Source organism: Nannospalax galili, unplaced genomic scaffold, assembly GCF_000622305.1.
Source record: "Nannospalax galili isolate Female #2095 unplaced genomic scaffold, S.galili_v1.0 scaffold124, whole genome shotgun sequence".
Lineage (NCBI taxonomy): Eukaryota > Metazoa > Chordata > Mammalia > Rodentia > Spalacidae > Nannospalax > Nannospalax galili.
The window spans coordinates 2,721,534-2,746,799 of NW_008352485.1; the positions used below are offsets into that span (position 1 = coordinate 2,721,534).

Here is a 25,266-nt window from a genome sequence, read left to right on the forward strand (position 1 = left end):
TGCCTTTACATTTTTACCTTGGCAATTTCCCCCACCTCTCCTTAATGGTACCTGTTAACATCCTTACTATATACAGGAAAATAATAAACGAAGCAGTGGGCCTTTTCTGGCTTGAATTTTGATTTTACTTACACAAAAATGGACAGCTTTAAAGTAACTACTCTCTTCTGTTAGCCAGGTTTTATAGCAACCTTTGATGGAGAAGATCTACTTACTTGTTTGGAGAGTTAATCATTTCTCAAAGTATACTATTGAAGGAACCTTTGTTTTTATTATCTTTTATCTTCTTTAGATCCTTGTGCTATAAATAAAGTTTGATAGGAAATATTGAAAATACCTCTGGGTTTTTTGTTTGTTTATATTTATTTATTTATTTATTTATTTTTTGTATTGCCTTGTTGGTTTGGTTATTGTGTTTTGCCCCTGCATGGCCCCTCCCTTCCCCTGCCTGGCTGTTGTACAGATGCTCTGGCAGTGCATGCTGCATGCTTAGGACCATGTGCTCCTATCTAGAGACATGTGGCCTCTGCAAGAAAAAGTATTAATTGTTTCCATATAGAGGTAACATCACAATTCTCAACTATAATAAAGCATCAGAACCATAAGTTTTCTCATTATGTACCAGTTTGGGAGGTGGACTCTACAGATGGGGTAGTAGACCACTTAGAATCACATGTTGGCTTAGATGCTGGATAGGAAAAACCAAAGTAGAAAACCCCCACTACCCCACTTTACAGCAGCACGCTAAGTTTTACTTTCATGGCATTTGTTAAAAGAATTGAGTCTTCTTCATACTAATTTTCTGTAACCACACAATTCTTATACTAAGAGAATTGCCAAGTCAAATGTTATAATCTACTCTACTGAACTCTATAAGTCTTTCCACAATATATACTTACCTGCCTGAGAGTTACTTTTTAATTCACAAATCTTAATTTTCTAAGATTTCTCTTTGTAATACTATTGTATACTTAACGTTATTTGCTTGGTTTTAAAATAAAGGATTATCTCAGCCTTTTATATAGGGAAAAATAGAACATTTAATATTGGCCAGGTTGATGTATTTTGTAAATTAGAGAACGTATTGCATCTTAAATCACCCTTGGTTTCTCTTCCTTTCCCCTTCCATCCAAGGATATTTTGTCAGAATAGACAGCTTAGTGGGGAAGAGGGGTACTTCATTCCACTGGCTTTACTGAACTTTGACCTAATTACCACAAAGAGTTCCTTTTTTACAAGATCTGACACACTCTTTCATTTTCCCCATGAAATCAAGAAAGGTCATCCTGAGATTTTCTTGACATTAAGACATAATATTTCCTGCTTCAAAACTGCCCATAGCTCTTGCTTAACTTCTGTCTGTATTTTAAACTAGGTTTAAAAGCTAGGTGGATTGATGGATTCTGTTATTCTTCTGCAAGCTTTAAATACTTCCCCATCAATTAAAGACTAGATAGCAAGAAGACTTCTCTTTAGCAACAGCCATTACAGTTGTTAGAGGTCAGTGGGGGAGAATCTCCTATAACAGAGCACAGCCCTAGGATTCTTTCTCACCCTAGCCTAGGAGGTATTCTGATGAAAGCCAGAGCCACACAGAGGCCTGATGTACCCTGGTACTATCAGAAAAGCAATGTTGGGGTCAGGCTCTTAATGAACCAAGATGGGACTTTGTGAAAAGCTCTTTTGAGGCAGTCTGGCTCCCAAGACCATGTTCCTAGCATAGCAGACTTAGAGAGTCGCACCAGGCCTGCTAGTTAATACTAGTGCATCTTTCTAGAGAATGAGTCTTACATATCTCATTTATACCATGCTGGAATGGAGGAAATTTCTTCTGATTTCAGGATTCCAGTTCCTTCAGTTCTCATGCCTAACTGGCCGCAATGGCTAATCAAGATCTTCAGAAACTACTTAATCTAAGTACTAGTTTTCAAATTGGTGTCCAGTGACAGTCCTTTGATTATAACTTCATAGTTCCTCATATATTTCTTATTTTCTTTCTGATCTACTCAGAAGCTTATCAGCATAGACTGTTAAAAATTAACTCAACTCTTAATTACTTGGAAAAGCACAACAGCATGTTTCCCTTTCCATCCATTGAACACTACTTTTATGAAAAACGAGAATTTCTTCTTACTTGAGTGAGATAACCACCACATAGGTGATAGTTTTCTGTTGTTTCATAGAAACTTTAAGGACCCAATGGCAACTTTTAAAAAGCTGTTTTCTAAATATAAATACATTATCTCTTACTCAGCTTGACTGTGGGGTTTATTTTCATAGCTGTTTTCACATACGCTGTTCTGTCAGTGTGTCCTTGTTTGTGTGAGCTTGATTTGGTAGCATTCTCCTTCTTCACCTTGCTTTTGGATGAAAAACTAGTGGCTAGGTTTATAAATATGTGTCGTGGCAGAGTTCCTTCCTGTTCTCTGTGTCTGGGCCCTGGAGTCCAGCTTTGTCCTGGCTGGCCAACCTCTATTTCATCATCCAAGCCCTTCACATCTCAGGGGATGCTATGTTTTGTCTGCATGTATGCTTGTACGATCTTCTCAACCTTTCCTCTCTAGAAAGTAGATATGGTTTTTCCAAAAAAGAATATTCTTATCAATCTCCCTTGTAAAATAAAGGCCATCTCTTAAAGAACTACTGAATAAAATTTTTAATTTACTTTTATTTGACCCAGGCGGATGGTGCTACAAGTGATGACCTTGATTTGCATGACGATCGTCTGTCCTACCTGTCAGCCCCAGGTAGTGAGTACTCAATGTATAGCACGGACAGTAGACACACTTCTGACTATGAAGACACAGATACAGAAGGCGGGGCCTACACTGATCAAGAACTAGATGAAACTCTTAATGATGAGGTGGGGACTCCACCGGAGTCTGCCATTACACGGTCCTCTGAGCCTGTAAGAGAGGACTCCTCTGGAATGCATCATGAAAACCAAACATATCCTCCTTATTCACCACAAGCGCAGCCACAACCTATTCATAGAATAGACTCCCCTGGACTTAAGACAGCCTCTCAACAGGTAAGCAGCAAGCATTCGACGTTTTCTAGTTAGAGGTGCATTATTAAATTTGAGAATGTGGTGATAAGTTAAAAATATACATTTTCCTTTCCCAGATTACAATTTAATCTTAATTTCAGATTGAGAGTACCAAGGGCTTAATTCTAAATTTTGTATGTTCATCTGACACAGCATTATATTGAGTATTTCAACAAAAATATAGTACATGAGGTCATAGTTGAACATTGTTATTCGGCACACCTAAAGTGTATGTTTACCAATCACTATAAATTGAAGTGGAAAATTAGTAGTAAACCAATACTATATTTAAAATATTTTAAACACTTCACAGAAAGCAGAAGCCTCATCTCCAGTCCCTTACTTTTCGCCTGAAACAAACCCAGCATCATCAGCCTCTACAATTAATCCTAATGTAAATTTAACTAATGTCAGACTGGAGGAGCCCACCCCAGCTCCTTCCACCTCTCACTCACCACAAGCTGATTCTTTAAGAACAAGTACTGAGGCAACTCACATAATGCTAAGAGATCAAGAACCATCATTGTCGCCGCATGTAGATCCAACAAAGGTACCTGTGCTGCAGTGTTGTACTAATTTGTGGCTCTCCATCAATCTGGCACATGATTATTTTTGCTTTGCCCTTTAAGTTTTCCTTTTGCCTTTTTTCCCCTGTGGGCTTCTACACTCTAGTGCTGTCCAATCGATACAGATCATTTCAGTTTTGTAGTTTGCATGGCTTCCATTGGTATACTGATTATTTGAGATCAGGCCTTTTAAGACTTGTGCTTCAGTATTTGTATTACTTTTATTTTTTGTTTTTTAGTATCTTCCAGACTTCCTTAATACATAGTTGAGACTCATTATAAACATTTTTATGCTTATTTAAATTATGTCTATAAATTTCTTTTGTGATTTTTATCTTCAGTGTCAAAATCAAATGGAATCAGTCATTTAATGCATTTTCTGCCAAATTAAATAATTATCTTTAACTCACTTTTCATTTAGTAACTGCTAAAACATAAAAGCCCCTACTTGCAGCATAAATTTTGAGCTTTCATTAAACTAGCTTTCTCCACTAATCTTCTCTTTCCTGGTTATAAATGGTAAAATATGCCATTTTTGCATTTTAAAATCATAGTTTAATATTTAATCATTGTCTAATAAAACAGAATAGAATTTAAAACAAGTCTTTGTCCTTAAATGTAAATTTTTAATGCAGGTATATAGAAAGGATCCATATCCTGAAGAAATGATGAGACAAAACCATATTTTGAAACAACCATCTGTTGGTCATCCAGGGCAGAGGCTAGACAAAGAGCCAAATCTGGCATATGAATCCCAACTTCCATATGTAGAAAAACAAGCCAGCAGGGACCTGGAGCAGCCCACATACAGGTATGACTCCTCAAGCTACACAGACCAGTTTTCTCGGAACTATGACCATCGCCTGCGATATGAAGATCGAATCCCTACCTATGAAGACCAGTGGTCATATTATGATGACAAACAGCCCTACCAATCTCGGCCTTCTTTTGATAATCAACACCCTCGAGATCTTGACTCCAGACAGCATCCTGAAGAGTCTTCAGAACGGAGTTATTTCCCACGTTTTGAAGAGCCAGCCCCTCTATCTTATGACACTAGACCACGTTTTGAGCAGCCACCTAGAACCTCTACCCTCCGACATGAAGAACAGCCAACCCCTGGATATGAGGTGCACAACAGATACAGGCCAGAAGCACAGCCCTATTCTTCAGCAGGTCCTAAGTCATCTGAGCCCAAGCAATACTTTGATCAGTACCCACGAAGTTATGAGCAAGCACCACCACCACAAGGATTTACCTCCAAAGCAGGCCATTATGAGCCGTTCCATGGTGCTGCAGTTGTCCCTCCTCTGATACCTTCCTCTCAGCATAAGCCAGAAGTTCTGCCCTCAGCTACTAAACTACAGCCTCCACCCACAGCTGTAACTGAAGAAGAGGAGGATCCAGCAATGAAACCACAGTCTGTTCTCACCAGAGTTAAAATGTTTGAAAACAAAAGATCTGCATCACTGGAGAACAAGAAAGATATGAATGACACTGCCAGCTTTAAGGTAAATAAGTAATTTGCTACCTGGGCGTCTGGACACACTGGCAAAGAGCAGTTCAGATGCATCTTAGTTCCCCTTTCCCTTTAATGAAGACTGCTTTGTAATTCTTCCTTGGTCATCTTTGTTTTGTCTCTGCAGCCTCCAGAAATAGCATCTAAACCTCCAGGTGCTTCCATTGCTGGTCCTAAACCTACTCCTCAGAATCAGTTTAGTGAACATGACAAAACACTCTATAGGTGGGTATGCTAGGTGACATCATACTAACCAAGGTTAGCTTCTTAAGGAGAAACCATTTACTGTGTTAGTAAAGGAAAGGTGTGAAAAGGAGGATCTTATTCACCAAACCCAAACAACCAGCTTTCCTAATTAAAATACTGATCCTGTGAAAAAAATTAAAGAGCTTTAATATAACTCCTGTTGTAACAAATCTTGGTTATATCTTTACTAACAAATTTTTTGAAAACGCTTTTCAGCAAATGATTGAAACAAAAGCCATGCTGTTTGGGGTTTTTGTTTGTTTTTCTCCATGTTAAGTACTGTCAAAAGAGTGTGAACTCTTAAGATAGTAGGTATGAAAAAACTCAAATTAGTTTAAATCACTAAAACTACTATTTAGGGATGCATAAAGTTTCCATTGTGCTAATAATCACATCATAATAAGCTGACACTGCTGCTTTCTGCATTATAAAGAGAGATGTTAAGGCTAGGGGCTCTGGATTAAGTAGTGTACAGGATATGTTAGAATAGAGAAACCTGGCCCACTGTTCCTTGCCCTGTTCTCTTACTTAGCTGTGGTCTCATGCTGCCAGAAAGTGATAGACTGGGCTAAATTTATATGTTCTATGTACTCCTTTGTAATATGAAGGAACTACTGTCTATCATATTGACTTGCTCAATAACTTAAGTTGTTTCCTGTCGTTCTCTGCCCTCTAGAATTTTGGACAGATAGGGCTATTTGCTAATATGAAACTCATTTATTGATCCTGGATTAAAGTTCTTAAAAATCTCTTTTATAGTTCTTAAAGTCTGTCACTGTTTCTGAGATGGATAGGTGCACTTTGAGCAGTTCTGCAGTTCTTGGTTATTTCTCCCTTTTTCTTCCTCCTTAAGCTTTTAGCCTGCTGTAAGACACCTTTACAAATAACCATTGAACTTACTTAGTTGTACTAAGGGACTTTTGAGCCAGAAGGCACTTAAATATGAGTATACACCATGAGTATGTTGTAACTTGAAGTATCTATGCTGTTTGACTATTCAGTTAAAACCCAAATGAAGATAACAGTCAGTGAAAAGATCAAAATAAGGGGCTGGGGAGATGACTAAGTTGGTTAAGTGCTTGCCATTCACACATGAGGACCTGAGTTCTATCCCTAGCACCCACATAAAAAAATAGGCATGGTGGCCTATGCTAGTAGTGCCAGTACTGAGGAGGCAAAGACAGGCTCCCTGGAGCTTGCTAGCCAGCCTTTGGGTCCCAGTGAGAGAACCTGTCAAAAAACAAAGTAGACTGCTCCTAAGAAACAACACCCAAGGTTGACCCTTGGCCTCTGCCCACAAAAGGGAAAAAAAACTCCTAAGATTTTGGACAGTGGGGGTGTGGTGGGGGTAATTTTTGAGACAGGGTCTCTCTGTAACCCCAGCTGGTCTTAAACGCACTATGTAGATCAGGCTGGCCTCCCATCTTACAGAGATCCACTTGCCTCTGCCTCTGCTGGGATTAAAGGTATGTACCACCCTGCCCTGCCCCACCCAAAATAAGATTTTTATATTCCATTATCTTGGTGAAATTAACATCTAAAATTTTGTTTCATCTGTTACTCATTATCTGCCAGGCTTCCAGAACCTCAAAAACCTCAAGTGAAGCCACCTGAAGATATTGTTCGTTCAAATCATTATGACCCTGAAGAAGATGAAGAATATTACCGGAAACAGCTATCATATTTTGATCGAAGAAGTTTTGAGACCAAGCCTCCTTCACATATTCCTGCCAGCCATCTCTCCGAGCCTGCCAAACCAGTTCATTCTCAGAGTCAGCCAAATTTTTCTAGTTATTCCTCGAAGTAAGTTATTTCACCTAAGCCTTATCTTTTAAAACTAAGATGGGAAACAGTTTCACTTGCATAATGTAGATAGAATGAACCACATGCAATTCAATGTGTAGTTAAAGAAGTTAGACATAGAGCTGAGAGTAGTGGCACACACCAGCACTCTCAGGCAGAGGCAGGCAGATATCTGTGGGATCAAGGCCAGCCTGGTCTACATAGAGAGTTTCAGACCAGCTGGGGTCAGGGCAATCCTACCTCCAAAAATAGGAAGTGGGTACAGTTCATGGCTATACATTGTACATACTTTCTAGGGACTGGGATGAATGGACTTTTGTTGTATTTTTTTTTTTTTTTTTTAACTCTGACATCAGCTAAATGAAGTTTTTATGTAAGAAAAGTTGCTACAATTAAAGAATTTCAGTGGAAAAAAGAAAATGGAAGGCCCTAAAGTTAGGTGAATCTTCAGAGTCCCTCCTCGTAGATGTACACATTTGATGATGGTTCTTTTCCTTATTTCTGCTTTTGCTTCCAACTGAGGAGAAACACTTAAGTGTTTTTTGGTTTAGGTCTTGTTCCCAAAGGCAAGAAAGTACTTGTCTTTTTTATTGTTGGAGCTTAGGGGATTTGGGGAGATTTGTAGTCCAATTCGATAGGTGAGGAAAACAAGATCAGGTGAGGTGAAATGACAAAGACAGTCATACCGTAGTGCATCTCTTTGCTCTCAGTCTTCTCTCTGCCTGTGCTGTTCCCTCTCTTGATTTCTGTGTTGTTGTATTTTCTTGTGCCTGCTTCCTGCTGGTGCCGCATCTCTGGCTTGGCCCTGACAGAGTTGGGAGCCAAGAAGCTGGGCGTGGTCCCACATAGGCACTGCTGAGCTCATTCCTCTACACACAAAATCCATAGGAACAAAAACGGATGTGGATATGCAATTATGGGGGCTACCTGAGCAAGTCCTAAGTCAAAAAGCAGATCATCTGAAAGGCAGATGATCTCTAACACCAAGAAGTGTTGGAGAGTCTCTAACTCAGGGAAGGACTACATTCTTCACTTGATTAGGTTAGGCCAGACCATATCATCCCTTCTGATGAACTTACCATAAGGAGGTGAGAGACTAATAATTAGAGTCTATCTGAAAAAATCCTTCATAGCACTTATATTAGTCTTTGATTAACTGCAACTATAATTCAGACCAGCCACTTTGACACACCAAAAGTCATACCATGTAAATTTTGTGCCTTAAGATTAAAAGCACACATTTTTGTTTGTTTCAGAATTTCATTTCTAATTTCATGTGTGGAACTTTGAAAGGATAAGAATATTTTCCATTTTCTACACCTGCCTTGAGAACAGAAAGTACACAATTTTTTACTAAACAAGATACTTAGGACTATCTGAGACTATCATTTGTCATTTACTACTGAGTGAAATTCTTTTCTAATATATTTTGAAACTTTTAACATTGAAAACCTAAATTTTATAGTTACCGCTTTTCTAAGACAAAGATTTAGAACATTTAAATCTCTACATCTTTGTTTCTACTGAAGAAACCAGTTTATAAGAAATACACTGTGGACTGCAGTGGAGATTTCCTTAAGTAATGTATTCTTCTATCTCAGTACTACACAGGCACCCAGTAGTATCAACCTGGTGAGCTCACTCTGCTTGTAAGGCAGAGCATGTATACGATTCTGTAGCAGTCCCATATATATATATATAAATATATAAAATATAGTTTTTTTTTAACTACGTTTATTTATTTGGGCAAGGAGGAGTCACCTTGCATGGGTAAAGGTCATAGGTTTGGGGAGTTGGTGCTCTCCTCCACTATATGGGTCCTGGGAATTGACCTTAGGTCATCAAACTTGTCAGCAAGCACCTTGACCCACTAAGTGGTCTGGGTTTTGTTTTGTTGTTTTGGTCTTTTTGAGACAGAGTCTCCCTGTAGCCCCAGGTGGCCTGGAACTTGCTATGTAGATCAGGCTGGCCTTGAACTCACAGAACTCCATCTGCCTTTGTTTCCCAAGTGCTGGGATTAAAGGACTGCTCCACCACGCCTGGCCTGAGTGGTCATTTTTAAGTGTATTATTAAATTCATTAATTCCTTCCAGTAGAGGGCCCAGGGGTACAAATGGATACATTATCCCCTCTACATACTTGACAAATAGCTTATAGCCTTAACAAAGGGATACATTATCCCCTCTACATACTTGACAAATAGGATATGGCCTTAAAAAGCGCATTTAGATCTAAGAAGTAAATTAAAAGAGTTCCCAGGGAACCAGATGAAAGGTATTTTTTATTTTAATTGATTTTGGAGGATAGAAACAGCTTACCTGTGATATATAACTTTCAATCAGTATCAAAAACACCGCCTAGTAAACAGAAGCTGTCGAGTTAATGGAGCTCAATAAAAGGACACACTCTGCCAGTCGCATCAGCCACCCACCTCGTTTTTAGTCAACACAGCTCTGGGAGGAGCCAGTAATGATAATGATTTTCACAAGTATATTTATTGCCTTTGAATGAAATAACCTCCATTTTGCTTTTTAAGAATGAAGTATAGGAGGTAGATTAATGACAGATGGTTCATGTGCACGTGGCATTATTTAGAAGAAAGAATCCGTGTCACATGTGACATCTTTTCAGAAAAGGTTCTACCCGCCACAGGGTTTAGCTTACTCCTGAAAATGGATGAGGGCTTGCTAGAAAGGAACATAGCATAATTAATCATAGCCATGTTTCAAAGGTAATATGTTTCCATTTGCTAATTCATCCTTACATTATTAAGGGGTCAGTATAACTACCAAGTTTTATCACTTTTTCCTTTCTTTACCCATGTACTTTCTTTACCAATCTTTCTTTAATTGGGATCATTTATTCAGAATCTGCTGATTATACCTAGTTACTGCTCATTGACTTGGTTCATTACTTTCTCCATTTTGTTTTTATTTTTATATTTTGGTGGTACTTGGAGTCGAACTCGGGGCTTGGCACATGACAGACAAGTACTTTACCACCTCCAGCATGGCTAATTTCTTTCCTCACCATTAGCAGCACAGACATTGCTCTTCATTGCAACACCAGTTAAAATGGGTGGTATGGGTGGGCAGGCAGAGCATAGCTAAGTTTCTGTGTTATAATATATTGGTGATTTCTTTGGCTAAATGAGTTAGCGGTATGTTCTTTGTGAAGCAAATGCTGTTGAGATTGTAGATGTTAGTTGATATTTTTAAATGACAGTTGAGTTCCATTTGCTGTAAATTTGTTTAGTTAGATTGACCATTTTCTTTCATTTTTCTATTGCGCTTGCTTTGCCATCACCTAGATTTCTTGGCTCTTACACTAGCTATGACTACTTGAAAAGGAACATCAAGTGGTAAGACTGGCATCGATGTGAGGCTGTTACCTGAGATGTCCCTCACTGTTGTCATTGGCATTATGTGCACTTTCAGGTTCTTAATGTCATCTTCAAAGACTTAAGGCTAAATACTGGAAAGCAAGGTACCAGCATGATTTTAAAGCTAATCATAAAACTAGACATCAACAAAAATCTTGTGTGAAAATAAATATGCATTTCAAATGTATATGTTATTGTTTGTGCACATAAAGCCAGTGCAGCTTTGGCACTCTGCAATAAGGTTCAGATGGCAGTGTTGTAATTATGGGTCTATTTAGATTTCTCTTTTTGAATTTTATGTTATATATTAACAATTGGCAGTCTGAAAAAATAAGGATATGTGGCACAATTTTTTAAGCAAACCTTGCAAAGCAGTATCTACTACTCTGGCAGTCTCTAAGCAGAGCAAAAGAGTAGCAGATCAGGGCATATTTTAAAGTAAAAGATGGCCTGTTTTTTTCCAGTCTTGTTAGAGTACTACTCTGCCATTCCTTGACTTACTATGTCTAATTTTGGCTGGTAACAGCAAAGTTGAATAGCTGTGACAGAGGCATTCAAAAGCTAAGAACGTTAATTTATCTAGCTTTTTCACTGAAAAAGTTTGCTGACCTTGGGCCTACGGCATCATGTGTCATGGTGCTCTAAGTATGCGTCTGTACCTAAGACACAAAATTAGAAGTGGGTTTAAGAAAGGTTTGTGCCAAGATGATTCTCAAATCATTTGCAAGACTTCCTTAGACCTACCAACAATACGTTTTTGCAAAAGCACAATTAAGTATTAAAAGTATACCCAAAATTTCACCCGCCTTTTAATTGATATCTTCTAGATGTTTTACTAATATTCTTCAAGTATCTGTGCTGTCTTGACATTTCTTGTGCTGATGAATGGTTGGATTTGTTTGTACATTTTAGTAGTGTAGCTATCCATACTTTTGAGAAGAAATTGTGACATTTCTAGATGCATATTTTTTAAATTTTAAGCTTGTTTTGTAAGTGAGTTCATTTTCAAGTGTTGGCATTTTCTTTCTTTTTTTCTTTTCTTTCTTTCTTTTTTTTTTTAATAGGGGAAAACCTGAAACTGATGCTGTGGATAGATCCTTCAGTGAGAAACGCTATGATCCAATCCAGGCCACGCCTCCTCCTCCCCCATTGCCCTCACAGTATACCGCACCAGCTCCATCTGTCTCCAGCTCTTCTCTCCACATACATTCCAAGGGTGTTCAGAGTGAAGGTAGGAAGTTCAGAAGTTGACATAGCATTATAATACAGTAATGTTTAGGAAGTTAAACTCCTACAGTTTAGTTTGGAAGCTAGATGACTTGTGAAAAGTAAGGTTTTTTTGGGTTTTTTGGTTTTTTTTTTTTTTTTTGGCTGAAAACATTTTTCAGTCAGGCATGCTGGTGCCTGCCTTTAACCTCAGCACTCAGGAGGCAGAGGCAAGGAGATCTCTGTGAGTTCCGGGTCAACCAGGGCTACATAGTGAGACCCTGTCTATAAAAACAGTTAAAAAGAAAATGTGTCTCCTGATTTTATGAATGGCCAAACCTTGTCACTAAAAAGATTTAACATAATTTTATGCCAATTTCCAAATCTCATTGAAAGTAGTATTTCTTTACTGGCATGTCTAAATTTAAGTATCTGAGGGCCATGCAGATGGCTCAGTGGGTAAAGGTGCTTGCCACCAAGCCTAACGATCTGAATTTGTTCCTCGGGACCCACATAGTAGGAGAGAACAGACTCCAGCAGGTTGTCCTCTAACCTTCATAGGCACACACATTTTTGCATATGCAATAAATTAGTAAAATGTAATAAAATTTTAAAATATTTGAATAGTGCTTTGTAAAAAGTGTTGTGCTCTGTCTTAAAATATAAACATAAGAAAGCCATACAGGGGCTGGAAAACTGGCTTAGCACTTAAAAATATTTGCCGCTCTTACAGCGGATCTGGGTTCAATTCCCAGCACCCACATGGAACCTCACAGCTGTTTATAACTCCAGTTCCAGGGAACTGATACCCTCTTCTGATCCCTACAGGCACTGCACACACATAGCACATGTATAGACATGAAGCAGAACACTCATACACATAAAAGTAATTTTTAAAAAATTTTAAAGAAAGCTATACAGTTTTACACAAAAATATCCCATACCTTGTCTTTCTACATTTACATTCCTCAAGAAAATCTTAAGGTAAATAATGTAAACCAGCTCATTCATTTGATTAGCTAATAACATTTTACCCTAAGAATAACACAGTTTATCTGCTCTCCTTTTTGACATTTTCTTACTTTTCTCAGATTTCATGTGAGTCAGATTTGAGGGTCAACCAGACAAATCAACACACACATTGACAGTACTGAAAGAGTTCCAGCCGGATATAGTGGTGCATACCTATAGTTTCAGTGCTTGGGAGGCAAAGTCAGGAGGAGGTTTGTGCGTTCAAGGCTAGCCTGGGCTTACATGCATAGTAAGTTCTGTGCATAGTAAGAGGCTTTTTAAAAGGGAAATAAAAAGAATTGGTGAATTTGGGTATCTTTTTACTGGTTCTCCATCTTAAGGAAGAATGACTTATTTCACCTGTAATTTTACAAGCTGTAAAAGTTTGTTGTTGTTTTTAATGGGTGCTTTTTTTTTTTTTTTTAATCATAGTTAGGAAATTGTCTTTGTTCCTAGTTTGTTGAAAGGATTTTGTCAAGTATTTTTTTCGCACATTAACATGATCCTATGACTTTACCCCTTTATTCTTTTAGCGTGGTAAGTTAAATTTCTATGTTCATGAAGAATTTGGATTAATTTCTTGAAATGGCTTTATCTGGTTTTGGTATCAGTTATGCTAGTTTTATAAAAGAGTTTATGACCATGTTCCTACCTTTTCAGTTTTTTGAGGGTTTATAAAACAGTATCATTTTTCCTTCAATTTTTAAAAAATATTTTTATTTTATATGTATGAGTATATCACCTGCATGTAAGTACACCCATATCATACAATGCCTGCAGAGTTTAGAAGAGGGTGTTGGATCCCCTGGAACTGGAGTTACAGATGGTTGTTAGCTGCCATGTGGGTACTGGGAATCAAACTCGGGTGCTCTTTAAGAGCAGCCAGTGCTTTTAACTGCTGAGCCATCTCTCCAACCTCAGTTTCCTTTCATTCAGTTAATATTATTCTATACTGCTCCCTGCAGTGCATAGCTGCTATTCCTGGTAATCCACATCTTCACCAACACTTGGTATTTTCAAACTTCTCACTTTCATCATTTTCCTGTGTGTGATATATCTCATACTTTATTTTTTGTTTGGTTTTTATATTGCCCTAATTGGTAGAGTACATGTCTTTTATGTGTATGAATATTTTTCCTGCATGTATGAAATATGTGTGCCATGTATGTGCAGTGCCCACAGAGGCCAGAAGAGGGTGTCAGATCCCCTGGAACTGAATGTTGTTAGCCACCCACCGTGTGGGTGCTGGGAACTGAATGCTGGTCCTCTACTAGAACAGCCAGTGCTCTTAACCAGTAGCCATCTCTCTAGTACTTTATAGATTTTTAATGCTGATTATCAGTTATACATTTTATAAAAATCTTCTCCCAGTATGTAATTTTTTTTTTTGCTTTGATTATAGTTGAATTTTCAATACTGATTTGTTTCACATAGTCAAATTTGTGGTTCTTTTTCTAATTTATGTTAAGTAGTGGAACAAACTTACTCAAGATATGAGTCTCAGGAGGTCAGTGCTTTTATGGCCTGACCCTGAATCTGCGGCAGCAGAACACACTAGCAGTATCACATATTCGTCAGTATCACACAAAAGACCCACGACAAGTTATGCTAACAGAGACATCAAAGGTTGTTAAAATGATTTTCAGGGTTTTTTTTTTTTTTAATGCTTATGTGTTGTTTTTCAGGCAATTCAGTATCGTTGGATTTTCAGAATTCTTTTATGTCTAAACCAGACCCACCTCCATCTCAGAGTAAGCCAACAACTTTCAGACCACCAAACCGAGAAGACACTGCTCAGACTTTCTACCCCCAGAAAAATTTCCCAGAGAAAGCTCCAGTTAATGGAGCTGAACAGACTCAGAAAACAGTCACTCCAGCATATAATCGATTTACACCAAAACCGTATACAAGTTCTGCCCGACCATTTGAACGCAAGTTTGAAAGTCCAAAATTCAATCATAATCTTCTGCCAAGTGAAACTGTACATAAACCTGACTTGTCTTCAAAAACTCCCACTTCTCCAAAAACTCTTATGAAAGCACATAGTTCAGCACAGCCTCCTGAGTTTGACAGTGGAGTTGAGACTTTCTCTATCCATGCAGATAAGCCCAAATATCAACTAAATAATATCAGCACAGTGCCTAAAGCTGTTCCTGTGAGGTAAGATTGATTTGCCTTTGTTGAAAGCATTGTCTTATGTGATTTTTTTTTTTTTAAACAGGGAGGGAAGATGGTTAGAAATGGGGACCTTGCTCTGTAGCCCAGGATGGCCTTAAACTCTATATAACCCAGGCTATCCTTGAACTCTAATCCTCCTGTCTCACTTTCCCAAATGCTAAGATTATAGGTATGTACCTATAGTTAGAAGTACTTTGTATGATTTGGAACTTAAAATGATGACTCAAATTCCACCTGTAAACTGAATTGCAATGAATGCCATTATGTACACACAAGATGTTAATCAAATTATAAAGCTAATAACCATGTGTATTGAGTAGCTGTTCTCATAATCCCTATAATACCAATAACTGGAGATGAGGGACAGAAAACAGTTTGCCCAGGATCATATTGCCAGGGGAATCTAATCTCAGAGCCATACTTTTAGCTAACTGTGGCTTCCAGTAGCTATCTAACTTTCCACCAGTGGGGTACAATTGAAGAATATTGCAAATATAAACTATATTTCTCATCTATTTAATAAGAATACAGAAAAAAATAGAATATAATGATCTCAAAATCACTATTAAAAAGAGTAAGATGGTTGAGCCTATCTAGACCCTCACTCTGGCAGTCTTTTCTATCTTCTCATTGAATAATTGATCAGACCCATTTCATCACATACCAACTCAGCTTAACCTCAAGTCACTCATAAAAGAAAGACTCACAGGCAGAACCAAGGGCCAGGAGGGCCATTTGCAGTCTACTTCTCGAGAAAGGGTATTATATCAGGCAACTTTCTTGACCTTGAGCCTCACAAGTAGTCAGTCCAGCCAGGCTTTTGCTGTGCAGGGCCTACATGGTGTTACTGCCACAGGTGATGGGCTCTTCTCCCTTTTGTTGTGCTTTAAGAGTCTGTCCCATGGGGCTGGAGAGATGACTCAGCATTTAAGAGCACTGGCTGCTCTTGCAGAAGACCCAGGTTTGAGTCCCAGCACCCACATAACATCTTAACAACCACCTGTAACTCCAGTTTCAGGGAATATGACGCCCTCTTCTGACCTCTGCAGGCATTGCATGGCATGGGTGCACTTACACATAATTTAAAAAAAAATTTTTTTAAACAGTCTGTCCCTGACCCTGTAGTCTTACTAGAGTGAAGCTACAGCATCTTTTTGCGTACTGTATGTTGTCCGTTTTTTTTTTTTTTTGAATCACCTCAAAGTTCTGACCCCAAACTTGGCTTCTCGAAGTCTTGATAGTTTAAACCTCCAATTTTGAAGCCATTGTTGATACCTTGTCCTCTTTGCCTTTATAATCTTTTGACTTAAGTTTATTTGCTCTTTCTTGGGTGTTTGAGATAGACCATAACAGCAATTTTTATCTTTGGAGCCCTGGAAGCTTTGCCTTTGGCAGCTTGTACATTTGGTATTTAGGGAGTGCTAAGGAAGGGCAATGTATGCACGCTGGAATTCCTGGTGAGATTCTATCCGGTCTGACTTGTTCTTCATTATAAGATGCACTTTTCTTTTTTGGTAGTGCTGGGAAAATGTAATACCACTGAGCTACATTCCCAGCCTGCATCATTGTTTTATGTATTACTAACAAGGAAACAAGATGTTACCAAATGGAACTATGAAGAACCATGAATTGTAAAGCACCTGTCTCATGGATGCTAAGTTATGCTACTTAAGACCCATGGTAGTTAGGTGAGCAAAGTATCAGATTTTATACATTGAAGTTCCACCAGTATTTACAGTAACTTGACTAGTTACCTCCAAATGACAGTTGATTTTTCCAGGAAGGATATATTCTTAGTTATCCCTGTGAGAAAGACTTTTCAATAAAAACTTACCTTGTTAAATAACAAACATCTAAATTGCTTGGAGAAGTAAAATTAAACACTATAAAAGTTGTAAAAAGAAAAGCTCTTGTACATTATTAAGAATGTCACTTGTCATTTCTTAACCCTCAGTCCTTCAGCTGTGGAAGAAGATGAAGATGAGGATGGTCATACTGTGGTGGCCACAGCCCGAGGCATATTTAACAGCAATGGTGGTGTGTTGAGTTCCATAGAAACCGGTGTGAGTATCATTATACCACAAGGAGCTATTCCTGAAGGAATTGAGCAAGAAATCTATTTCAAAGTCTGCAGAGACAACAGCATCCTCCCACCTTTAGATAAAGAGAAAGGTAAGCATGTTTATTTCCTGCTTCACTGTAAAAACTCCAGCATTGCCCTGAGTTTGCTTCACAGTTTATAATGCCCAGCCAACGGAATAAACTAGCAGGATCTCTTCATGTTTTGGGCAACCACAACATATTCTTTCTACAACAGTGAGCCTCTCAAATGCATTTTCTGCAGTGGAGTGGTATCACTGGCACATGGTGGGTGGGACACAGCAAAGCCACAATGAGGTTCCACACAGCATACTTTACTTTCAGTGTGAAATCAAAATTGATGTCAGGTGACAGGCCATTGGGCATTCCTCACTTATGACTGCCAGGCTGTCTTGCTGACCTAAGACCTAACCATGTTTGTCAGCCCTTTCATCTTCAGGAAGTAAGTAAGTGATCATTACTGAGAACGGCTTGGCCCAGCCCATCAGTGCTCAGCCCTGAAGCTAGCTACAGTATAGGCTCAGCAGAGTGAAGGAAATCACCTTATTCTTTTGGCCCTGCCTGATCCCTGAAAGCACCTATAGCAAACCCTTGAAAAAGGAAGATAGAGGCTAGCAAGATTGCTCATTTGGGTAAAGGCGGTTGCCGTCAAGCCTCACAACCAAGTTCAGTCCTGGGGCCCACATGGTGGAAGGCAAGAACCAACTTCTACAAGTTGTCTTCTGACTTCTATACATATACAGCATGTCATGCACGTTCTCATACACATAAAATAAAGTCTTTTAAATTTTTTTAAAGGAAAATGTAATATTTCCAAAAAGTACATTTAAATATATCTTATGCTATAGTCTTATACAATCAAATACCACTGTTTGAATGTGACTATTTAGAACTTGAAACTTGACTGTTTTTAATTGAAAGATTCTAGAAATGTAAAATACTGACTTCAGAGACTTAGCTGTTCCTACCGCATTAAGCTATATAAAATTTTAAAATTAATATCTGGGTTTTTTTCTCTCTGATGTGGCTACTAAATTTTTTAAATTACATTTATAGCTTCCATTGTATTTTTCTTGGTCAGACAGTGCTGCTAGAGAGTTAGCCTCATTTGGCTTTTAAGTGCAAAGTTGTAGAAGTGTGAGGAGAACTACATGTCAAGAAGGAAGACCCCATCTCACCTCTTGCCCATTCCCTTCCTTGACTTCAGGTGAAACTCTCCTGAGCCCCTTAGTGATGTGTGGGCCACATGGCCTCAAGTTCCTGAAACCCGTGGAGCTGCGCTTACCACACTGTGCGTCTATGACACCTGACGGTTGGTCTTTTGCTCTAAAATCATCCGACTCCTCGTCGGGTATGCTGTCTTCACTCTGTCCTCCGGGGTCTTTGGGTACTGTCGTTGATTACTACCTGAGCTGTTGGTGCTCCCCATGCTGAATGTTAGCAGGTCTTTGCTCTCTTCCTTATGGCCTTGTAAATATCACAGACATATTTGTGGTGCATATTTTATAAATTCATGTGGAAAGGTAGTTCTGCCTTTTAAAAAATTGATGATTTGGCTAAAGACTGGCTGTTCTTGGGATTTAAAAAATTTTATGGTCCATCAATTTAGATGGATTGACAAAATTTCTTTACAGAATATTTATATTTAAAAAACTTAAATGAGAAAAGATCTTCCACTGTGATTATACTTGGCCATGGTTGTTTTTCTTCTAGTATAAACCTCTTAAGTAATTTTTACTACACTATTTTAAGTGATTTTTTTTTTTTTTCTGATCAAATCATAGTTTCAAGGCCTCTATTACATTTTCGTATTTCTTACCTGAGTAACATGAGTCAGTCTTTATTACCAATATAATTTACTTTCAGAGAATGTATAGAAAAAAATGTTAAGTTTTGCCCCTAAATTTTTATAAATCAATGTGTGTTACTAAGGTTCAGTTTGGCACAGGATGAAATTAAGGTTTATGATACAGTTTATAATAGGATCAGATTTTAAATCCAGTAGAAAACCACTATAAGTATGTATTTCCTAAAAAAATAATTCATTTTAACATACCAGTTAAAGCTATTTCTTTAGGGACTCCATTGAATAACCTTTTAGTTAGCCTCTTTTGAATCGGTGAACTAAAAATTAAAGAGCATTTAAAATGGACATTCGGGGACAGGTAGATTGTCGCAGGTTTGAGGTCCAACTTGTCTGCTGTACAAATTCCAGGCTGGCTGGGGGGTGGGGGGATTCTAAATTAACAGACTGTCCTCAAAATGTATGCTTTCAGGGATTGGAGATGTGGCTTAGTGGTTAAGAGCACTGGCTACTCTTACAGAGGCAGAGGACCCAGGTTCAAGTCCCAGTACCCACATGGCAGCTAACAACTGTCCATAACTCCAGTTCCAGGGGATCCTACACCATCTGACCTCCAAGGGCATTGCACAACACAGGTGGACTTACATATATGCAGGCAATACACTCATACACATAAAATGAATAAAAAATAATAAAAAATTTTTTAATGTATGCTCTCTGAACCAATCCTTAAAATAACTGACAGCTGCAATTACTTGCTTTATAAGCAGTCCTTTTCTAATATAATATAGAGATGATTTCCATATCTGTTATTTCCAGTGTTTTATATGATATTGTTCTGTCAGATTGAGAACCACACTTTTTCTTTGTTAAATTGGAGTATATTCACCCAGAAAATAAATGTGCCTTTATGTAGTCCAGTATGACCTTAGAATGCATTGCTACTACAAACTTCAGTTTTGGTTGCTGTAGAGTTGGTGAGTATTGCCTTAATTAGAGCAAAAACTAGTGCATTAGTATGTTAAAAAGAAATGCAACGCCTAAAGCTGACACTTTTTATTTCCAGAGTTGTCACAATTCTGTGTCATTGCCTTAATAATTCCCTCTCTATAGTAATATATGAGCCCGTCTTTATCTAAAATTCAGTGACTTTCAAAAGAAACATTAATTTTATTATTAAATGTGATGTACAGCTTATTTATTGTACATAGGGTGCACACCTACTACAGTTAACATTTTAGTCAAATAATTTTATTTGTAGGGGCTGCCCTGTGCATTGCAAGAGATGTAGTGGTCTCTCTGGCCTCTGCTTCATGGATGCCTTTTGTGAAACATCTCTAGACATTGTCCCATGAATGCAGTCCTGGTTGGGAACTATTATAAGAGAAGAAAAAGTCTCGATTTACTTGAATACACCAGAGACATGCCATTGTTCCATACCTACTGCCAGGGCTTATTGCAGTGTGCAAATCTGAAATGCCACGAGCGCCTTAAAAACTCAGATGCCCAAGACCTGCATCAGACCCACACAGCCAGTGGGTGTTTAAAGCCCCACAAATGAGTTTATTGTCTAGCTGGATTAGCTCTGGACAAGCTTGCTGGCTTTAGTTTGGTAAGTGAGAGGATTCTTCAGAAACTAAATTCTGTAGAACTTTTGGAATTTCCTTTGTTGGTCAGTAGTTGAGTGTGAGGAAATGTCTTCTCATACTCAGCTCAAATGAGTTACCACATAATTTTTGTCCAAAAGAAAGGTATTAATAATTCTGTAGATTTAGCAAACTGGGACTGTCTCAGCCATATGAACTTTTAGAACTTTTTTTTCCTATTGAAAAGGCTAATGAACTTGATAACATAAGAGACCTCTAAAACAGCTTTCAAATTGTTTTCAGCCAGCCTGCCTACATTAAAATATAGTACCAAGGAGCTTTGATGGAAGAACATTATTATTATTATGAAAAAGAAGAAGAAGAAAGTTACATCCAAATATATGTATTTATATTTGCCTCATAATAGCAAAGCATTGTGGAAAAACAGTTCATCCAACTATAAATGACATCATCTTCCCTTTCTCTCATAGGTGATCCTAAAACCTGGCAAAACAAGTGTCTTCCTGGAGATCCAAATTATCTTGTTGGAGCAAACTGTGTTTCTGTCCTGATTGACCACTTTTAATTCTTAATATAGGAATTTGATTAAATAATGTGAACATGGATTGAACTTACTAAATCTAAATGGAACCACTCTACTGAGTATTATATTTTCTTAGAATTGATACTACAATTGTTAGTATTAAGCAATTGTTGGAACTGATGAAGATTGATGAGCATGCCCCTGAACCATGGTCAGAAAACATGCTGCAGACTGCATGTTTGTGATTGAAGAACTGTCAGTGTTCGCTTGAGGTTCAAAGATATTTTGCTTTATAAATGATTTTTGTACTTTTTTTATGGTCACTGCTTAACTTCATATACTGATTTCCGTTAAAATACCAGCCAGTTAAATGGGGGTGCATTTGAGTTTTCTTTCCAAAGTACACTCAAACTTTTATTATGACCCCGGCCTAGCATACACATTTTCCTTTATTATGCATGAGGTAATGTGCACACATTTTTTTTTAAATGCACCTGGAATATATAACCAGTGTAGTGGATTTAACAGAAATGTACAGCAAGGGAATTTATAACTTTGGGGGGGGCAGGGTCAAATGAAGACAATTACTTATTGTATATGAAAATATGTTTTTCTTAAGGAAGGACACCAAAGCATGTGAGCCTGGTTCCATGGCCTCTTTGGATCTATAAATTCACCATATCATCACAGACATACTAACCAGCAGGAATGCCTTACCCTCATGTTTTTAATTCTTAGATCATTCTCACTATGTATTACTAAGGTTTTATGGGGTTTGTGCATATCTAGATACTGTATCATGAAAAAGATTGAGAAAAGATTGGGTAAATTGTGGATTTGATGGTTTCAGAAATGTGTGATCACCCAGAAGAAAATAATGGTGTGATTTAAGGATTTTTTTTTTTTTAAACAAAGGGCAGTGGTTTTCTGTTCTTTTGGCTATGCATTCGAAATTTTTGATGTTTTCAGGATGCTTGTACATAATGCGTGCATACCACTTTTGTTCTTGGTTTGTAAATTAACTTTTATAAACTTTACCTTTTTATACATAAACAAAACCAAGTTTCTAAAGGCTACCTTTGTATTTCTCTCCTGTACCTCTTGAGCCTTGAACTTTGACCTCTGCAGCAATAAAGCAGCATTTCTACACATACAAGGTCATTTTTTTTAAGAAAAAGAATGCACAGAGTTGTTACATTTTTAAGTGCTGCATTTAAAAGATACAGTTACTCTAGTTTGATTAAATTCTTGCAAAGTATCCCTATTGTAATTTGTGATACAATGCTGTGCCCTAAAGTGTATTTTTTTACTAATAGACAATTTATTATGGCACATCAGCACGTCTTCTGTTTAGATAATACACCACTACATTCTGTTAATAATCATTAGGTGTGACTGGATTTCTTTTGTGGTTATTAAAAATCTCAAATTTCTAAATCTGCAGAATAAAACTTTTTAAAATAAAGTACTGGTTTGGTCTGTTTGCCCATTGTTTCTAGGTGCAAGCAACTTTATAATCCTGGTTTGTTGTTTTGTTTCAATTTTGTGTGTATGAGTGTGTAGACCAGAGGTCAGTGTTGCCTGTCTTCCTCACACTGACCCTGGAACTTTGAGTCAGCTAGGCTGGCTGGATAGCAAACTCCAGAGATCTGCCTGTGTCTCCATTTCATATCCTCTACCCCCAGCAGTGGTGTTACAGAGGTGCTTTACCACACTCAGCTTTTATGTGGGTGCTGGGGGTCCAAACTTGGGTCCTCATGCTTGCATGGCAAGCACTTTGCATAGTGAGCCATCTCCTCAACCTCTATAATCTTGTTTTAAAATCTTATACATTATTCATCACTCACATCATCTGCCACCCAAGATAATTTATGTACATGCTGAGTCTGTTCCCATGACCATTGTACATTATGGCATAGGCATGCTAGTCAAAGTAGGCAGAGTCTAGGCTGCTTTGTGTTCTTTACACTGTGTATATATGTGTGTGTGTTCATTGGGACCAGCTTGTATATGCCCCTCGAAAAAATCTTTAACATGGGCATTTTATTATGCCACAACATTTGAAGAAGAAAATGGTTTTTGATGGCTATAAATATACATTGTGGGAAATGTATTTCTTTAGCCATCATCTCTGTTGAAATTGAAGTCATTGGTATACTGTTTTAATGTATATCTTTGTGGATGTAGCCCACTTTTGTGAGTTGTGTTCCCTTTTTAAGATAATTATATACATGTTACCCTTTGTAAGGTATGTAGTTCTCCAAAGTTTGATAAACATACCCCAGTTGCCTAGGAAACCATATAGGTTTGAAGACTAAAAATTGACTCTTGTTAACCCATTACCATAATTAACATAAAGAATAATTTCCTCATCCTATTCCTTCCCCGAGAGTACCTTCTACACTTTTAGACTTCATCCCTCTTCCAGCCCCTGGTAACTCATGATCTCTTTTCTGTCCCTATAGCTTTCCCTTTTTGAGGGTGTCATAAATGGAATCATACAATATGTAGTTATAGAGTCCAGCTTCTTCCACATCACCTGATTCATGTGTGATCCTACAGCTATCAGCAGTTCTTTATTACCAACAATGTTACGGTGTGTGGCTGTACTAGAGTTTATCCATTCCCTTCTAGAGGAACTCTCAGGTTATTTCCAAGTTTGGGAGATTATTTTAAAAAAGAAGCTATGAATATTTACACACAGGTTTTTGTGTGACCATCACTTTGTTTCACCCGACTAAGTATCTAAGAATGGAATCACTGGCTTGCACGCTATGTCTTTTTAACCATCAACTGATAGATTGTCTCCACAGAGCTGAGGTCCAGCTGTTCCAGCTCTGGCAGTTGCTGCCATTGGTGTTTATCTGGATCTTTCTGCTCACTGACTTGGTGTACATCTCTAATGATTCATGGTGCTTGACATCTTTTATTCACTGTCAGTGTATCTTCTTTTGGTAAAATATTAAATCTCCAATTTCTAAAAATTAGGTCATTAGGGGCTGAGATAACCAGTTTGTAAAGTGCTTGCCACACAGACATGAGGACCTGAGTTAGGAACCCCAGAACCCACATAGGAAGTTAGGCATGGCAGTGAGCACCTGTAATCACAGCACCAAGGATGACCAGTCAGGAAGATTCCTTGCACTTGGCTGGCCTAGCAGAATTGGTGAGCTCCAGGTTCAGAGAAAGATGCTGTCTCAAATAAGGTAGAAAGTGATGGAGGAAGATACCTGATGTCCACCTTTGACCTTCAGGTCCATAAATGCACAAACTATATACACCACACACATTAAAAAAAAAACAAAAAGGTTTAGTATGTTTTGAGAGTGTTTCATATACTTTGGATATAAATTATCTACTGTGATTTGGAACCATTTTCTCAATCTGTTTATTTCCTTAATGGGCGTCTTTTAAAAAGTGGGAGTTACTTATTTGGTGAAGGCCAGTTTATCTGATTGTTCTTTCAGAGGCTGCTCTTGGTATCATGTCTGAAAACTGCGTGGCCCACAGTGCGAAGATTTTCCTAACTTTTTCTTCCAGAACTTCTTTCAGACTCTGTTTTATATAGAGATTGAAGTGTGTGTATTGAGATTGATTCAGTGTAGTCTGTGTTTATCTGTGTCCTTATTAAAAATATGTAAAACTTAAAGGATCCATAAATAGTGAAAGGAAAATAATTCAGCAAGTGTGTTATCCATGCCTACCTGCCTTTCACCACCTGGCATGGATGCCAGTCAAAGCTTACAAGGACATTTCTGTTCTCTGAGGCCATGTCCCCACAGTACTGAGCATACTGGGAGAATCATTGTTACAGCTCTATTATTAGAACCCTGGTATTGCCCTTTTCCTGAACTAGTACTGGTAGAAAATCTAGTGAATGTGCATTAAGTGCTACTTGAGTCAGTTCCTCATTTTGACTGTTCTTGATGCAGTACACAAGTGGTGGTGCCCTACTTTGGAGAGGCAGACTTTAACACCAAGTACTTGGAGTCTAGTCAGGGAAGCAGTTGGCCAGCAAAGGATGTGGCTGCAAATTAAAGTCACGAAGCAGGTAGGTAGGAGTGATTCATGGTTTGAAAACCACTCTGGGTAGGAAACTAATGTGTTTTTTGTATCTCTTGCAGAAAGTATACCGCAGGACTCTGCACACATGCATCCCAGATCAAGTCACTGAAGCTTCTGGGATGCTCTACTCAAGATGAACAGTCACTGCTCTTAGGTCATTTAACCAAGTGGAATATTGTGAAGGTCTAATGTGCTAATGATCATAGA

General features: G+C 38.1%; 1 protein-coding gene across 7 annotated transcripts in view; it reads left to right on the forward strand.

Annotated features, from left to right (window-relative positions):
* Nucleotides 1–22,462, forward strand: part of Tjp1 (tight junction protein 1) — a 110,806-nt gene extending 88,344 nt beyond the window's left edge. For 3 of the 7 annotated variants that reach the window (XM_008849551.3, XM_017802315.2, XM_017802316.2), the window contains 10 exons: nucleotides 2,681–3,031; nucleotides 3,363–3,599; nucleotides 4,251–5,126; nucleotides 5,262–5,359; nucleotides 6,956–7,183; nucleotides 11,630–11,796; nucleotides 14,468–14,942; nucleotides 16,915–17,132; nucleotides 18,268–18,411; nucleotides 20,942–22,462. In XM_008849551.3, the coding sequence (XP_008847773.1) occupies nucleotides 2,681–3,031; nucleotides 3,363–3,599; nucleotides 4,251–5,126; nucleotides 5,262–5,359; nucleotides 6,956–7,183; nucleotides 11,630–11,796; nucleotides 14,468–14,942; nucleotides 16,915–17,132; nucleotides 18,268–18,411; nucleotides 20,942–21,036 (2,889 nt within the window). In that variant the 3' untranslated portion in view covers nucleotides 21,037–22,462. The remainder of the gene's footprint in view (nucleotides 1–2,680; nucleotides 3,032–3,362; nucleotides 3,600–4,250; nucleotides 5,127–5,261; nucleotides 5,360–6,955; nucleotides 7,184–11,629; nucleotides 11,797–14,467; nucleotides 14,943–16,914; nucleotides 17,133–18,267; nucleotides 18,412–20,941) is intronic. The other 4 variants (XM_017802317.2, XM_008849553.3, XM_008849555.3 and 1 more) reach the window with 4 other exon arrangements.
* Nucleotides 22,463–25,266: the final 2,804 nt, after the last annotated feature.